This window comes from Pan paniscus, chromosome 6 (genome assembly GCF_029289425.2).
Source record: "Pan paniscus chromosome 6, NHGRI_mPanPan1-v2.0_pri, whole genome shotgun sequence".
Lineage (NCBI taxonomy): Eukaryota > Metazoa > Chordata > Mammalia > Primates > Hominidae > Pan > Pan paniscus.
In genome coordinates, this window is record NC_073255.2 from 83,030,721 (window position 1) to 83,048,955 (window position 18,235).

The 18,235-nt window shown below is 47.7% G+C and overlaps 1 protein-coding gene across 6 annotated transcripts in view; it reads right to left on the bottom strand.

Moving 5' to 3' along the window:
• Positions 1-607: 607 nt before the first annotated feature.
• LOC117978262 (huntingtin-interacting protein 1) overlaps positions 608-18,235 on the bottom strand; it is a 136,208-nt gene continuing 118,580 nt past the window's right edge. Inside the window, exons 23-32 of one of the 6 annotated variants that reach the window (XR_010112596.1) lie at positions 16,236-16,346; positions 15,100-15,158; positions 14,271-14,364; positions 12,419-12,519; positions 12,026-12,131; positions 10,176-10,299; positions 9,245-9,306; positions 7,810-7,928; positions 6,650-6,758; positions 608-5,549 (exon numbers count right to left, since the gene is read on the bottom strand). Coding sequence is in view for 5 of the 6 variants with exons in the window: in XM_055115052.2 (XP_054971027.1) it covers positions 7,725-7,928; positions 9,245-9,306; positions 10,176-10,299; positions 12,026-12,131; positions 12,419-12,519; positions 14,271-14,364; positions 15,100-15,158; positions 16,236-16,346 (861 nt within the window). In the remaining variant the exon portion in view is untranslated. Of the gene's footprint in view, positions 6,759-6,789; positions 7,929-9,244; positions 9,307-10,175; positions 10,300-12,025; positions 12,132-12,418; positions 12,520-14,270; positions 14,365-15,099; positions 15,159-16,235; positions 16,347-18,235 lie in introns of those variants that run through there. The other 5 variants (XM_055115050.2, XM_055115049.2, XM_055115052.2 and 2 more) reach the window with 5 other exon arrangements.

The window sequence follows — 18,235 nt, forward strand, 5'->3', positions numbered from 1 at the left end:
GGAACATGTTTAAGAAGTGCAAACAAATGTCTTTTTTTTTTTTCAAGAGACAGGGTCTTGCTCTGTTGCCCAGGGTGGAGTGCAATGGCGTGATCACTGCAGCCTCAACCTCCTGGGCTGAAGTGAGCCTCCTGACTCAGCCTCCCAAGTAGCTGGGACTACAGGCATATGCTACCATTCCCAGTTAATTTTGTTGTAGACGGGGTCTTGCTATGTTGCCCAGGTTGCTCTCAAACTCCTGCACTCAAGTGATCCTCCCACTGTGGGCTCCCAAATTGCTGGGATTACAGGCATGAGCCACCATGCCCAATATCAAACTAATATTTCTTTTTTTTTTTTTTCCTTTTTGTGGAGAACAGCTTCTCACTATATTTTCCAGGCAGGTCTCTTAACTCCTGGGCTCAAGCTATCCTCCTGCCTCTGCCTCCCTAAGAGCTGGGATTACTGGTGTGAGCCACCACACCCGGCTCAAACTAATATTTCTAAGATATATTCCCAGAGGTGTGGGGCTAAGTGGATTCCATGAACCCCAGGATACAAATGCAGGCTTCTCACTGGAGCCTATACCTCAGAGCCACGCTGGCTGGTCAATCACCACCACGCTCCATTGCCAGGTGGAAATATTTATTTGAAAAATTGAAAACACAGATGCAATGTATTATACAAAGAAAGGTCTTAATACCATAATAAAAGTATTGTTGGAGGGAAACAGAAGCCAGTGGCCACCTGCCCTGGGAAGGTAGGCACTCAGTGAAAAATGAAATTCATTTCAAGGAACTACCCTAATGGAAACCCAGGGGAAAGGTTAAAAACAGAAGAAAAACAAACCCAACCCTATCCCTGCAAACTGAAATGTGAAAGAGTTTGTTATAAGTTTGAGACAATTGCATTATCACCAAGATGTAACCGAACCCCCTCGGTTTGTCCCTATGAGTGGTAATCAGTTTCATTTAGGGCCTTCAAACCTGAGGTAGTTGAGGGTCACCTGAAAGACATGTCTGGAAAAATCTACTCTCAGAATCGAACCCAACAGCATTGAATTGTTTCCTGTTGCTTTGGCTCCTGACAACACCACGGTGTGGTGCTGATCTTGTATTTGGTCTGGACCTGGAAGAGGAAGGAATTTGGCAGCAAACAGCTGGCTGGTTTGCTGCGCCGATGGCTGGCAGGTCCGTGGTGGTGGTTTTCTATGCTACAGGTGGTGCAGTCTCTGGAGGACAAGGATGGCAGAGAGAGGGCAAAGCCAGTTTGCTTGGAAAGCCAGTGTTGGAACTGGAGGCTTTCCCTGGCAGGATTTCCAGAGATTTGGAAAGGTGGCAGAAGGTAGCAAGATGCTGACCGGTTATTAAAGACCAGGGTCAAATGGAGCCAGGAGACCCCTCTAGACTAAGGAGCTAAGAGGGAACTTTCAGCTGCAAGCTGAGAACCAGCTCCTGCACAGGGTCGAGGGGCCAAAGCCAACTAATCTGACCGGAGCGACATGTACCTGTGATCCCCGTGTTACCTGGTGGCATAAACCTTGGTGTCTGACTTGGTAGCTGGGACAGTTCCAAGAAAAGTTGCTCTAGACAGTGGTTCTTCCAGCCACTGGGTTAGAGGGACCCGTATTCTGGTGGGATTTTAGGGGTACTGCTATGGACGGCTGCATCAGCAGACAATCTAAACTAGTCTCATTTAAACTCCTTGCTCAGATATAAAATAACCCTGCCAAGATGGCTCTTCTCTTCTATTTCTTTCTCTCTCTCTTTTTTTTTTTTTTTTTTTTGAGATGGAGTCTCACTCTGTGACCCAGGCTGGAGTGCAGTGGTGCGATCTTGGCTCACTACAACCTCTGTCCCCTGGGTTCAAGTGATTCTCCTGCCTCAGCCTCCCCAGTAGCTGGGATTATAGGCGCCTGCCACCATGCCTGGCTAATTTTTGTATTTTTAGTAGAGACGGGGTTTCACCATGTTGGCCAGGCTAGTCTTGAACTCCTGACCTCAGGTGATCCACCCGCCCCTGCCTCCCAAAGTGCTGGGATTAAACGCGTGAGACACCATGTCTGGCCTCTTTCTCTTAAGTAAACAAACATCTTTTCTCTAGAGGTCTCAGGGCACTGTCTTACAAACTTCAGTAACAGATGCAGCTGTTTTTTAACTTCTTGTCGATCCTAAGCCATGATTTTGTTGCTGTCCCATCTTGTCATGACCCATTTACGCTCACCCGAGACTTGTCACTAGTGATGCTCGGTGACTCATTTAGAAGGCTTGCAGGTTCATTTTTAGCTTTAAGATGTGATTCCCGTTTTAATCCAAGGTGTGTCATTAAATACCTCTTCATCTTCATTTTTAGAAGAGTCACAATAGGACAATTTGATTTTGTCTAGAGAATGGGGTAGCCATTCTAATCTGAGCTATTACAAAAGTAATTATGTGACATCTGACAGCTACTTCCTCATGTGACACTGAATTCGCCTCTGCTTCTGTTTAAGTGCTTTCTTAACCGTTATGACTCAGGCTAAGTCGATGAAGTTTTTAAACATTTCTGTGGCTTCTTTTTAGAGACAGGATCATTCAGATAATTTTTTGTTTGTTTTTAAAGAGATGGAGTCTCGCTCTGTCACTCAGGCTGGAGTGCAGTGGGAAATCATGGCTCACTGCAGCCTCAAACTCCTGGGCTGGGCTCTGACACAGAATTTTTTTTTTTTTGAGACAGGGTCTCACTCTGTCACCCAGGCCGGAGTGCAGTGGCACAATCAGGGCTGACTGCAGCCTCGACTTCCCAAGCTCAAGCAATTCTCCCACCTTAGCTCCCCAACTAGCTGAGACTACAGGCATGCACCATCATGCCCGGCTAATTTTGTTTTTGAATTTTAGTAGAGATGAGGTCTTGCTATGATGCCCAGCCTGGTCTCAAACTCCTGAGCTCAAGCAATCATCCCGTCTTGGCCTCCCAAAGTTCTGGGATTACAGGCATGCGCCACTGTGCCCAGCTGGGCAGAGAATCTTAATTTGATCCATTACACTAGACTGTTTGCCCCATTTGTAATTTTTTTTTTTTTTTTTTTTTTGAGATGGAGTTTTGCTCTTGTTGCCCAGGCTGGAGTACAATGGCATGATCTCAGCTCACTGCAACCTCTGCCTCTGGGGTTCAGGTGATTCTCCTGTCTCAGCCTCCTGAGTAGCTGGGATTATGGGCACCCGTCACTACGCTCGGCTAATTTTTGGTATTTTTAGTAGAGATGGGGGTTTCACCATGTTGGACAGGCTGGTCTCGAACTCCTGACCTCAGGTGATCCAACCACCTCAGCCTCTCAAAGTGCTGGGATTACAGGCGTGAGCCACTGTGCCCGGCCACCCCTTGGTAATTGGGAACATATGAGTTAGAATGGCTGAGATCTAGAAGTGAGGACTAGCCACTTTTGGAAATGTTGACCCGCATCAAGAACACACTGATTGGTTTAGTTGCCACAACTGGGACAGGGAAGCCACGCACCATTCCTTCTGAGCCTTGAATCAAAAAAATACTAAGCAGAAAGCAGCATTCAACATTAAGACTGCCCAATTTCTAGTGCTGATACTTCCTTAGCCCAGTATGGAGGTCACACATCTGAGTATGGTCATCCGAGGTCCTGGGAGAGAGTTTTTTGAATGTCCCACTTAGAAAATGCACAGAGAGGGAGTTGGGGAGGGGGGTGGGCTAGGGAGATGGGGGTTGGTTCACAGTGATCAAACAGAAGTCTCACAACCCGTCATGTAGCAAAACCTAGCAATATTCTGTTGGAGCAGATCCTGGGAAGTGCTTGATGGCTACCACCAATGAGTTGCTATAGATAAAGAAGGAAGACGCTGTTTTTCCAAGATCAGAAGGTCACTTAAATGCTGGGGTCCACCTAGAAGAGGAAAAGTGCTGTTGGGCTGCCCATCCCTGGCAAGCTGTTCATGTGCCCTCTGTCCTCATCCTGTCCACAGGGCAGCGAGAGCCTGGGGCATGTGGCTGAAAGGAGTTGGAGCCGCTGGCTCTGTCCTTTCTCATTTTCTCTGACCCAAGAGCTCCAAATGATCTCCTTGCTTTGGGATCCAAGTCAGTAACAGTCCAGCACCTTGGCCTTTCTTCTGATTCTTGAAGGCTGATGTAGCCGGGCAGAAAGATGAGCCTTGCTAGAGTCACACCTGAAGTCCTGATTGCTCCAAGCATCTCTTTGTAGGCTGTTGCTGCTTAAGGGAGGTTAGTAATAAATACTAAGGGTAGCAAACCAAGTATAGGGTTCTTTCCTGATGGGAGCAATTGCATCTGATCTTCCGGGTTTGTCAATTGCGTAGAAGGTGGAACGATCTTCCTATTCAAGAGGATGCCAAGGCAGACGTCTGCAGAAAGGAGTTGGGAATCACTCCCACACTCCCTCTCTGGGCCAAGGGAGATGGCCCGCTTGACAGAGACCATTCACGGACAGTTCATTCCGGCAGGGAAGTAGTGTTGTTGATCTCACCAGCTCCATTCAAGCATGTGATCAAGTTTTTGAGCCTGGTCACGGGAACTGGGCTGTGTGAACCCTCTTGTCCCTCTTTCTGTTGTCTTCTCCCTTGTAAAGGCGGACAGAGGCTTTCCGCCGGGATTCAGCTTTAGGAGGGAAAGGCACTCACTCTCCTTCTGCTTTTTGAGGAAAGCTGTCACTCAGCAGCTCCGCCTGACCCTGGAGCATGGACTGGGTGGGCCAGCACTTGGTCAGTGTGGAGGCGGAGATGGAGCACCGAGAGGCCTGGGCAGCACCATCGCTGGAGCTACCACAGTGGGGGGGCCCTGGAGACTCAGCCCCAGGGGTGTGCCCTTTGGGAGAGTTGGCTATGTGAGTGAAACTTAAAAAAAAAAACAAAAACAACCAAAAAACCCAACCAACCACCATAAGAAGCAGTGGAAATCCATGGCACTGCCCAAAGAGGGGGAGAATGGCTTTGGCATTCACAGCCAGGACACTCCTGCCGTCCTTCTGACTGTGCAGATCTCAGGGTAGTGTCCTGGTTTGGAATCCATCAGCCCTCTGATGCTCACAAGTTTGTGCAAATGATGAAACCGAAAAGACTGAGAAGAAAACAGAAAAGAAAAGGCATAAGATCTTCCCTTTCCAAGCTGTCAACAAACAACAAGCAGCTCCTCTATTAAGGATACCCATTGTTGTGGGGGTCAAATAGTCAGCAGGACTGGATGTTGGTCCTCTCTGTTGAGTGGCCCTGCCCCCCACCACCCCTCTTTGTACCTAGGCTTGCTCATGGGCAGCACTGGCCAGCCTGGATGCTAACTAGGGAGGCGGGGAAAGAACAGAGATGACCATGGGTCCAAACAGAAAGGGTGTCGCTATGGAGGGAGTCTTTGGAAGTGTCATGCATGTCCTCGGCACTGGGTAATGGCAGTGGTGTGGCTGCCCCTGGGACTCCAAGGATTTGGCCTGTGGCTGGGGAAATAACACACACGAGATAGGTAACAAGCATTTACACTGACATATGGGGTGTTGGTTTGGCTCTATTCTTTTTCGGTTACTGCTTCTTGCAGTGTAGGTGGAGATGCCTCTGTTCCTAAAAGACAATGATAATTCATGTTGCAAAGCACTCATGAATGCATTCATTCACTTAACCAACAAAACCTGCCACCATGGGGGCTCAAAAATACATTATAATTATAACCATGGTGTAATCACATAGTCCCCAAGTTTCGTGTCTAGGAATGACTAGGATCTGTCTATGGTTGGTGCCCAGAGTCAGTCGAGTCCACTAAGAGTGAACAATCTTGGCTGTGATCAAGTTGACTGCTTTCGACATGCAGACAACAACATATAGACTCGAGGTGATGGATGGCAAGTCTCTGGGCTGGCAGGCTGAATGTGACTCCATGCCACTCCATTTCTCAGCACCTGATCCCGTCTTTTTTTTTTTTTTTTTTTTTTTTGAGATGGAGTCTCGCTCTGTCGCCCAGGCTGGAGTGCAGTGGCGCGATCTCGGCTCACTGCAAGCTCCGCCTCCCGGGTTCATGCCATTCTCCTGCCTCAGCCTCCTGAGTAGCTGGGACTACAGGCGCCCACCACCACGCCAGGCTAATTTTTTGTATTTTTAGTAGAGACGGGGTTTCACCGTGTTAGCCAGGATGGTCTCGATCTCCTGACCTCGTGATCCGCCCGCCTCGGCCTCCCAAAGTGCTGGGATTATAGGCGTGAGCCACCACACCCGGCCTAGCCCCTGATCCCTTCTGTCTTTTGGCAATTGTCGCCCTTCACTGGCTCTAGATAGACAGAAACTTGTAATTCACTTGTCCCTGTCTGCCAGATCTCGACTGACCACTATTTATTCATTTTTCAACTCTCTACTGGCCAGAAACTAAATTCCCAGGGAGTTGGCAAGGCTAGCTGGGCCTGGGAGGGAATGGCAGTGAGTGAGTTATGATCAATGTTTAGGTCTTAAAAGGTGACAATAAAAGCTTTCAAATCACCATAACTTCACCCAAAGTTAGGCTTAAAGGTTATTTACAATGGAAGAGAAAACAGGTTCCATGAGGAGAGAAGAGAAGGAAGAAGCCACCGATCTGGTGGGTTCCTTGTTCTATTCCATTCTAGGGGAAGGCCCTGGCCACACAGCTTCCCCTCCCTGCTGCGGGTTAGTGCCCATCCTTGGAGTCAGCTTACCTTCTTCCCAGCCCTCAGCAACACCAGCAAGCTCGTAGTGCTTTTTCCGAAGTTCTCCCAGTTTTTGACGCTCCTTCTGCAATTCATTTTCTAGCTCTAGCACCCTAACCTGTAAGGGAAAGTAAGTGGGATTTTCTCTTAATCAGCTCTCAGAGATTTAATTTTTATTTATTTTTTTATAGAGATGGGGTCTTGTTCTGCTGCCCAGGCTGGTAGTGAACTCCTGGCCTCAAGAGATCCTCCTGTCTTGGCCTCCCAAAGTGCTGAGATTACAGGCATGAAACACCATGCCCAGCCTACATCTATCTTATTTTGATTACTCCCTTTCTGCTGCATTGTGAATTCCTCTTCTTCCATATTATTCACCCTGTTTCCATACTTTATCTGGCCCTCAATTTCAATTCTCTTCTTTGCTCTAATTTTTCCATTCTCCCATTCATTTATCTATCCCAGTAGCTCTTATGCTTTACTCACTGTGATCTTCTACTGGAAGTGAATGATGCTTTACAAATGCCTAAATGGTAGGTGGGCTTATCTTCTGTTCCTCTGAGAAATCACTATCTAAAAACAACTCTAATGTTTAGCCTAACTGTATGGTGAGTACCAATCTAGTTGTAACCCTTCTTCAATCCCAGTTCCCTAGAAACCCAGGTAGGAAGCAAATATGATGGTTCTGATATCTTTCAGGTATTTGTGCAACTTACGCTTATTACTGCTACAGGAAAAAGCCTGGAAAATCTTACTATAAAGGAAAGGGTGATCTTGTCTAGCTCTACTTCTCATTAATGTAATTTATTTTATTTCTTAATTCAAGGAATATTTGCTGGCCGGGCATGGTGGCTTATGCCCGTAATCCCAGCACTTTGGGAGGCCAACGTGGGTGGATCACCTGGGGTCAGGAGTTTGAGACTAGCCTGACCAACATGATGAAACCCCGTCTCTACTAAAAATATACAAAATTAGCCAGGTGTGGTGGTGCATGTCTGTAATCCCAGCTACTTTGGAGGCTGAGGTAGGAGAATCGCTTGAACCTGGAAGGCGGAGGTTGCAGTGAACCAAGATCGTGCCATTGTACTCACTCCAGCCTAGGCAACAGAGCAAGACTCGGTCTCAAAAAAAAAAAAAAGAAGGAAAAATTAGCTGGGCATGGTGGTGTGTACCTGTAGTCCCAGCTACTCAGGAGGCTGAGGTGGGAGGATCCGCCTGAGCCCAGGAGTTTGAGGCTGCAGTGAGCTGTGATCACACCACTGCACTCCAGCCTGGGGAACAGAGCAAGGCCCTGACTCAAAAAAAGAAAAAAAAAATGCTGAGTGACACATCTTGGAGTACTTTAACAATTCCAATTTGAAATTCACCCCAAGACTGATGACCAGTTATTCTAGAAAAACTATGTCAATTTTTTTTTAAAGGATCTCGCTGATACCTATTTTACATGATATGACTTTATAGAACAACAGAGAGAAATAATGGCATTGCCTTTGATGAGTTAAAAGGATTTTCTCTTTTAAAACTAAAAGTCATACACAAATAATTCATACCAGAAGTCTAAAACAGTGTTTATAGTAAGACTATTAAGTTTGTGGATACTAAGAGATCCTGGATAACATGTAGAGGAACGTTAGTCCAAGAACAGTGGGCAAGAGTTAAGAGTCTGATCTTGGCTGGGCGTGGTGGCTCACGCCTGTAATCCCAGCCCTTTGGGAGGCTGAGGCAGGAGGGTTGTGTGAGGCCAGGAGTTGAGACCAGCCTGGGCAACATAGTAAGACCCCGTCTCTATCTTATTTAAAAAAAAAAAAAGGGCCGGTGGCTCACGCCTGTAATCCCAGCATTTTGGAAGGCCCAGGTGGGCAGATCACAAGGTCAGGAGTTTGAGACCAGCCTGGCCAGCATGGTGAAACCTTATCTCTATTAAAAATAAAAAATTAAGGCCGGGCACGGTGGCTCACGCTTGTAATCCCAGCAGTTTGGGAGGCCAAGGCAGGCAGATCACGAGGTCAGGAGATCGAGACCATCCTGGCTAACACGGTGAAACCCTGTCTCTACTAAAAATACAAAAAATTAGCCAGGCATGGTGGTGGGCGCCTGTAGTTCCAGCTACTCAGAGAGGCTGAGGCAGGAGAATGGCGTGAACCTGAGAGAGGGAGCTTGCAGTGAGCCGAGATCACACCACTGCACTCCAGCCTGGGCGACAGAGCAAGACTCCGTCTCAAAAAAAAAAAAAAAATTAGCTAGGTGTGGTGACGCACGTCTGTAATCCCAGCTACTTGGGAGGTTGAAGTAGAAGAATTGCTTGAACCTGGGAGGTGGAGAGTGCGGTGAGCCGAGATCACGCCACTGCACTCCAGCCTGGGCGACAGGACGAGACTCCGTCTCAAAAAAGAAAAAAAACAAAACAAGACAAACAAAAAAAAAAACAAGGTGATTCACTAATCACCTTCTCTACCTCCACTGTTTCTTCCGGCAAGATTTACATTCAGTCTTGGGTTAGTAGGTGCACCTGTGTTCATTTCCCTCTGGCTTTTCTCCATGGGAATAATATTCAGAGTCCATGTCTAGGCAATAGAGGCTATCTAGACTTACAGATGGAGCTCTCACCTGAGAATCCATCTCTTGGCGTTTGATCTGTGTCAGCGTCATGCTTGAGAAGTCCATGTTGTCTGCAAGGATGGAAACAAGAAGGTCTCATCAAATTCTACCCTGGCTGACTGGCACCTGAGAGGCAGCCAATGCCAATGCTCTGTGGAGATGCCTGGCTTGCCATTTGTCAACACTGCATGAAAGTAACTGAGGGGGCCGGACAACGGTGGCTCACTCCTGTAATCCTAGCTCTTTGGGAGGCTGAGGTGGGTGGATCATGAGGTCAGGAGTTTGAGACCAGCCTGGCCAACATGGTGAAACCCCGTCTTTACTAGAAATACAAAAATTAGCTGGGTGCAGCAGTGGGCGCCTGTAATTCCAGCTACTTGGGAGGCTAAGGCAGGAGAATCACTTGAACCCTGGAGGCGGAGGTTGCAGTGAGCCAAGATTGCGCCATTGCACTCCAGCCTGGGCAACAAGAGAAAGACTCCAACTAAAAAAAGAAAAAAAAATGGCAGAGCGCGGTGGCTCACACCTATAATCCCAGCAAACTTTGGGAGGCCAAGGTGGGCACATCACCTGAGGTGAGGAGTTCGAGACCAGCTTGGCTAACATGGTGAAACCCCGTCTCTACTAAAAATACAAAAATTAGCCAGGCGTGGTGGCGGGCGCCTGTAATCCTAGCTACTCGGGAAGCTGAGGCAGGAGAATCGTGTGAACCAGGGAGGTGGAGGTTGCAGTGAGCAGAGATGGTACCACTGCACTCCAGCCTAGGCGACAGAGTGAGACCCTGTCTCAAAAACAGAAATAAAGAAAAAATAAAATAAAAAGATGAAAAATATGAAAGAATTTAGACACAGTCCTGTGGGATTTGGTTGGGATCACAGGGAAGGATGCAGAGAAGAGCTCAACAGGGTGGATAAGAAAAGGGTCCCTTTGGAAAGGCTACCTGTCTCTTCGATCTGTGATTTGCCGGAAATGGTTGAGGCCACAACGCCGGCAGTGGCCTGGTTCACTCCCCGAGAGGCCTGCTGCAGCTGGGCTAGGTTGGGGCTGTCCTTATCAGCTTTCACCTACCAGGACAAAGCGGATTTAGGTTCATACAACACCTAGAGCAACAAGGACTGAATCAGATAATTGCTCTGATGGTTCTTAGCAAACATATGTGGGCCAAACGGCAATCACCAATCAGCTTCTCAAAATCTGCTGACTATAGTCAGCTCCTGACATATCTATCATATAAAAAGTTATTCCTGGCTTCTTTGCTTGGTGGATCCCAAACTCTAAGCATTATCACTTATTTGGACAATGTGCCCAGTTGTGGAAACCAATTTGGGATGACAAGAAATAAGGACAAATAAAGAACACTCTGGGATACTGTGAAACTCTTAAAAAGGATTTGGGGCACACTTTACATGAGAATCAGTTGGGGGCATTGATGATATTGATTCAAAAAATAATTTTTTTTTTAGACAGAGTTTGCTCTTGTTGCTCAGGCTGGAGTGCAATGGCATGATCTTAGCTCACTGCAACCTCCACCTCCCAGGTTCAAGCAATTCTCCTGCCTCAGCCTCCCAAGCAGCTGGGATTACAAGTGCCCGCCACCACACCCAGCTAATTTTTTGTATTTTTAGTAGAAACTGGATTTCACCATGTTGGCCAGGCTGGTCTTGAACTCCCGACCTCAGGCCTCCTAAAAGGGCTGGGATTACAGGAGTGAGCCATTGTGCCCGGCCTGATTCAAATTTGAACACTAATAAAGAGGGGTTGTAGAATCTCACAGCCAAGCCAGGTGTCCTGTTTATGATGCCAACCTATTCCTTATTCGAGTGTTTCTTGAATGCCAGGACTGCTAATCGGAAGCTGGCATTGCTGGGGCTCTCTAAGGCCACTTGTAACAGATGTGAGGAAAGCCACGAGGGACATGTGTGGCACACCTGGGTACAGACTGGGTATAGACATTCCTTGCTGTCACATGAAAGGCCTCTAAGGCCAGGTGTGGTGGCTCACGCCTGTAATCCCAGCACTTTGGGAGGCTGAGGTGGGTGGATCACAAGGTCAGGAGATCGAGGCCATCCTGGCTAACGCGGTGAAACCCCGTCTCCACTAAAAATAAAAAAAATTAGCTGGGCGTGGTGGCATGTGTCTGTAGTCCCAGCTACTCGGGAGGCTGAGTCAGGAGAATCACTTGAACCTGGGAGGCAGAGGTTGCAGTGAGCTGAGATCACGCCACTGCACTCCAGCCTGGGTGACAGAGCAAGGCTGTCTCCAAAAAAAAAAAAAAAAAAAAAAAAAGCCTCTGTAAGAGGATAGTATGGGACCCTTAACAGGGTGAATTTTTATTTGGAATCGAATCCACCTGAGCCCTGGATAAATCATTTGTTCTCAGGGCCAGTTCCATCCCATCATCCAAGTACTATATAACCTAGCCAAGTACTCTCTAACTCCTAAGTAGTCTCTAACCTAGCCAAGTACCATCTAACCTAACCAAGTACCATCTAACCTAGCCAAGTACTCTCTAACCTAGCCAAGTACTATCTAACGTAGCCAAGTATTCTCTAATCCCTTAGTATTCTCTAACCCAGCCAAGTACCATCTAACCTAGCCAAGTACTCTCTAACCCCTTAGTACTCTTTAACCTAGCCAAGTACAGTCTAACCTAGCCAAGTGCCATCTAACCTGGCCAAGTACTCTCTAACTCAGCCAAGTACTGCCTAACGCAGCCAAGTACTCTTTAACCTAGCCTAGTACTCTCTAACCAGGCCTTCCAGCGTCCTAGGAGGTCCAGCCAGGTCCTACCTTGGATGCAGCCACAAGCTGGGCTGTGCTAGCAGCAATTTCATGAGAACACACCATTAGCTCCTCAAATTTCCCTCTGCCTTGTACCACCAGATCAGCTGCATCCCTGATGGAAAACGACAAGAGGGACTAGGTTACGGGCAAATGAGCTGCAACTCCTCCACATTCCCACCTCCAGACCACCCCATCGCCCTTGGCTAAACAGGGAGGGGAGGCTGCCTGCCCTGTGTCCCCTGGGAGAGCCAGGCTCCCTTGTAAACTCGGTCCTATTGACTTCCTGATCAATAGTTTATTTCTAAGGGACAGATTTTTTTTTCCCTCCTTAGCTATTGTTTGGAGTGGATCAATGGAAGAGGGGTCATGGGAGGAGCCTTGGTACCAATGGATACTTACACCATGACAGTGGCTCCCCAGCCCACAGCCTTGGAGGCTGAGATGAGTCCTTCTGTCCATCGAGAGTTCTTGGCATAAAACTCTTTAGGGGATGCTGTACCCTAGGGAAATAAAAAATAGTAATAGCCACCTTTTATTGAGCATGTACTACATGGCAGGTGCTTTTATACATATATTATCCCAAATCATCCTCATAGTAACTCTGAGACATAAGCATTAGTATTCCCATTTTACAAAAAAGAAGAAGATTCAGAGACCAAAATGGCTTTTCCAGCTGGGTGCAGTGGCGCTCGCCTGTAATCCCAGCACTTTGGGAGGCTGAGGCAGGTGGATCACTTGAGGTCAGGAGTTCAAGACCAGCTTGGGCAACATGGTGAAACCCTGTCTCTATTAAAAATACAAAAATTAGCTAGGTGTGGTGGTGGGTGCCTGTGATCCCAGCTACTCAGGAGGCTGAGGCAGGACAATCACTTGAACCTAGGAGGCGGAGGTTGCAGTGAGCCGAGATCGCGTCACTGCACTCTAGCCTGAGCAACAGAGCGAGAATCTGTCTCAAACAAAACAAAACAAAACCCTGGCTGGGCGCGGTGGTTCACGCCTGTAATCCCAGCACTTTGCGAGGCCAAGGCGGGCAGATCATGAGGTCAAGAGATTGAGACCATCCTGTCTAACATGGTGAAACTCCGTCTCTACTAAAAATACAAAAATTAGCTGGGCGTGGTGTGTGCCTGTAATCCCAGCTACTCGGGAGGCTGAGGCAGGAGAATCGCTTGAACCCAGGAGGCAGAGGTTGCAGTGAGCCGAGATTGCACCACTGCATTCTAGCCTGGCGACAGAGCGAGACTCAGTCTCAAAAACAAACAAACAAGCAAACAAAAAACCCAAAACAACAAAACAACAAACAAAAAGACTTTTCCCAAGGTCATGCAGGAAATAAATGGAAGTAAATCTTGGGCTTTTCTGACTCCAAAGCCTGTAGCATTTCTACCATACCATGACATTTCTGTATTGTATATATAAGAATAAATATTCTCATATGAATAAGTTATGATCTGAAAAGAGTCTAGCCACTCTTTGCGATTTGCCAAAGAAAGGAGACTACACAGTGAATACATTAAAAAAAAAATATTTCTACTTGGATTTGAAAAATGTTTTTATGCTTTGGAAGTGTCTGATAGTCTGAGAATCTGCAGATAATCCTTGTCCAGTCCATCTTTCTATTTTAGAAACAGAAAACATCAGCTCTCAGGAAGATAAAAGGCACCAGCAAAGCAGGCCTGGCTGCTTGCTTTATGGCACCGTTCTCAGGCTCATTAACCCCTCCCCTGGACTTACGCCTCCCAAGCTGCGGCGGCATATGGGGAAATGAGAAAAAAACAAGATGATGATAATCCCAGCAAAGGTGTGAGACCACGAAGTGGTGCGTTGATAAGAGGCTGACAGCAGAGTCTATTTGTAAGGGTGAGTTGACTCTGCTGTTAGAAACAGATTAGGCCGAACTCCCTGTGAAAAGCCAGTCTCAAGTTGGCATTCAGGATCTGCTTCTTTTGCAAAAGTCCTCATGTCCCCCTCAGAGTACCCAGGTTTGCAATGTAAAAAGGGCTCCCACAGCAAGTTCCAACAATGTCTGCCTGTGCGAAGGGAGCTGGAGTTGGGACACATGCCTGGCCACCCTCTGGGGAGGTCCTGGAGCTCTGACTTCTCCCCGGGGCCTCTGCTGATATCTACAGGAGTGGCTGCTCTGTGCTCAGGTGGACACACAGAGTAAGACGGCATCATCACAGAGTCCGTTGGAGCGGGAGTCTGTCACCAATGCCTCCTCTTCCTGCCCAGGGCCCACACCCACGCTCACCCTGCCGCTCTCCACAATCTCTCTCTGGAGGTCCTTAGAGGCCACGATGAGCACCTGAATAGCTTGCATGAGGCTGGTACAGCAACCAAGGATCCTGCCAAACAAACAAGTCGAGGATACACTGAGATCAAGATCCAAGATCAATGAACACGACGGTTCTCTTCCCCACTCCTAGCCAAAGGCAAGCTTGGAATGGGAAAGGGAGGTAAGAAGGGTGCTGAGGTTGCTGGAACATTCTGCGGGGAGGCACCGAAGGAGAGGCTGGGGAGTGAGAGAGATCTAACTGTGGGTCTCCATCGTAAGGAATAGTGAAATTGTGATTCCTAGGACTTCTTTTCTTCTTTTTTGAGACAGAGTCTTGCTCTGTCGCCCAGGCTAGAGTGCAGAGGCACGATCTTGGCTCACTGCAACCTCCACCTCCCGGGTTCAAGTGATTCTCCTGCCTCAGCCTCCAAAGTAGCTGGGATTACATGCTGCATGCACCACCACGCCTGGCTAATTTTTGTATTTTTAGTAAAGACGACTTTTCACCACATTGGGCGGGCTGGTCTCGAACTCCCGACCTCAGGTGATCCTCCCTCCTCAGCCTCCCAAAGTGCTGGGATTACAGGCGGGAGCTACCGCGCCGGCCCGGGGTTTCTTTTCTTCTATAGTGAAACAGCAATACTGCTGTCATCATTACTACTGTTATTGATGATTACATCAACTCAGCCCTTCCCCGTGGCTGCTACTGCTCTCCTCTAATTCCCTAATAAGTATGCAAAGTATAGACCAATGTCAGGAAGACAGATCCTGCTCCCCTAGGTCCCACCATGCCGCTCAGACCGACCTTTCATTCACCTCCAATTTGACTCCTGTGTCTCCTGCTCGGGATTTGCTGAGCATCTCCTGTGAAAAAGAAGCATGGTTTCTAAATGTGCCTTGAATATTAAGGATCCACTAATGTCTTACTATACTTTCAGTCCAACATCGTGTGGTAGCTGGGAAACCTGAATCTGGAAGTCCCCAAGTCCCTGCCCACATTCTTGAGAGAGTCAGAAAAGAATCCAGACTCTAACCTATTCAGGGAGAGTGCAGCTGCAGTGGGCTGGCTCTGTGATCCGTGTCATTTTGTTTTGTTTTGAGATGGAGTCTCACTCTGTCACCCAGGCTGGAGTGAGCGGTACGATCTCGGCTCACTGCAACCTCCGCCTCCTGGGTTCAAGTGATTCTCCTGCCTCAGCCTTCCGAGTGGCTGGGATTACAGGCACGCGCCACCACGCCCAGCTAATTTTTGTATGTTTAGTAGAGACCGGGTTTCACCATGTTGTCCAGGCTGGTCTCAAACTCCTGACCTCATGATCTGCCTGCCTCGGCCTCCCAAAGTGCTGGGAATACAGGCGTGAGCCACCACGCCTGGCCAGAACCCAGGATATTCTGACACCAAAGTATCTGATTCTTGAGGAAACTAATCACCTTCTCTCATGCGGACCTTCTCTCGTGAGGACCTTCTCATTTTCTATCACTCAGAAAAACGAGCGAGTTCAGATTTTGGTCTCTTTTTTTTTTTTTTATAATTTAAAAACATTTTTACAGACAGGGTCTCACTCTCTCACCCAGGCTAGAGTGCAGTGGTGCAATCATGGCTCACTGTAGCCTCCAATTCCTGGGCTCAAGTGATCCTCCTGCAGCCTCTGGAGTAGCTGGGACTATAAGCATGCACCACCATGCCCAGCTAATTATTTTATCTTTTGTAGAGATGGGGTCTTGCTATGATGTCCAGGCTGGTCTCAAACTCCTGGACTCAAGTGATCCTCCCAAGGTGCTGGGGTTACAGGCATGAGCCACTGTGCCTGGCAAATTCTGGTTTCTGTCTTAGGGGGTTGCCATGGCCTTAATGAACGACTGTGACATGTCTAATGAGCAGTGTTGCAGAAGGGCAGCTGCAAAGGCATCGTTTCAGGAGATCCTGCAGGAACCTCCTACCTCTATTCTGGCCGTGGCAGTTTCAATAGCAGCTGAAGTGGCCGCCATCTCCTTGTCCACCAGGTCCCCCAGCTCCTCCTGCTTGATGTCCAGGCCCCTGGGCAGGAGCTCCTGTGAACACATCACAAAGGCTGAACTGACCTTGGGGCCTCCTGTCTCTTCTCCTCTGCCATCTGTAACCCTTACAAGATGGCAAGGCAGGAGGCCACCCAGCAAACACCTTCTGCAAGCCACAGGGGTTGTGGGGGGTCTTTTGCAGACCGCATCTTGTCCTCTCTGTGACACGAACTCTGGAACCTCATGCTCCTCCTCACTCAGGATCCACCTCCTTCCAGAATGCCATCGCTGCCTCCCCCTGCAAGGCCATTCCGCCACCACTAAGACCCCAGTCCCTTAGTTGTGCAGTGTCAATTGTACTAGCTACACAGGAGGTATTTTTTTACAATTTTTCTTTTTCTTTTGCTTTCTTTCTTTTCTTTTCTTTTCTTTTTTTTTTTTGAGACAGAGTCTCAATCTGTTGCCCAGGCTGGAGTACAGTGGCACAATCTCGGCTCACTGCAGCCTCCGCCTCCTGGGCTCAAGGGATTATCCTGCCTCAGCCTCCCAAGTAGCTGGGATTGCAGGTTTGCACCACCATGCCCAGCTAATTTTTATATTTTTAGTAGAGATGGGTTTCACTATTTTGCCCAGGCTGGTCTCAAACTCCTGACCTCAGGTAATCCTCCTGCCTCAGCCTCCCAAAGTGCTGGGATTACAGGTGTAAGCCACCACGCCTGGCCCTAACTTTTTATTTTTTTGAGACACAGTCTTGCCCTGTCACCAGAGATGGAGTGCAGTGACATGATCATAGCTCACTGCAGCCTCGACCTTCCATGCTCAAGCAATTCTCCCACCTCTACCACCAGAGTAGCTGGGAGTACAGAGGTGCACCACCAAGCCCGGATAATTTTTTTTTTTTTTAATAGAGATGGGGTCTCACTATGTTGCCCAGGCTGGTCTTGAATTCCTGGGCTCAAGTGATCCTCCTGTCTTGGCCTCCCAATGTGCTGGGATTGAATTACTATACCTGGCCGACAACTTTTTCAAATACAGATGATATCTTCCACTTTGACCCTGACTTAACTTTGCTTCCACGGTGATCATATGAGGCGGGTATTATTCCTACTGTGCAGATAGGAAGCCAGGGATCAGAGGTAGAACGTCTTGACCACAGTTATGGTAACAAATGGCAGGGCAGGGATTTGAACTAAGGTCTGACAAACAGCAAAGCCTATGATTTTTAAAACATGATGTGTTATACATACTAAGGTATAAAATATATATGAATGGTTCAAAGGATAAGAATAAAGACGCATGTTATCCACCACCCAACTTAAAACTTAAGGAATGCTGTAAGAAACATCAATACCTTTGGAATCCTATTTGAACTTGTATGTGCCCTGATTCTATCTCCCTTACTCCCTGCCTTCTACCCCAAGAGACACAGAATTCAAGAGAGTGGTTGTTGTGTCTTATTTTATTTTTATTTTTTAAAGACAAAACATAAAAGCCTGTTGCCCAGGCTAGAGTGCAGTGGTGCGATCATAGCTCACTGCAGCCTCCCACTCCTGGGCTCAAGTGATCCTCCCTGCCTCAGCCTCCTGAGTAGCTGGGACAACGGGCACACACCACTAGGCTCTGCTAACTTTTAAACTTTTTTGTAGAGTCAGAGTCTTGCTTTGTAGCCCAGGCTGTATCAAACTCCTGGCCTCAAGTGATCCTCCCGCTCCGGCCTCCCAAAGTGCTGGGATTTTCAGACATGTGCCACTATGCCTGGCCTGTCTTATTATTATTATTTTTTAACTCCACATAGATGCATCCCTATTAAGTTTGAATGTTTGAGTCTTTATATAAAAGGAATCCTACTGTATATATTTTTCCATGACTTGATTTTTCACTCAACATTCTATGTGTGAGATTCATCCTAATACCTAGTAATTCTGATTCTACGTATATACTCT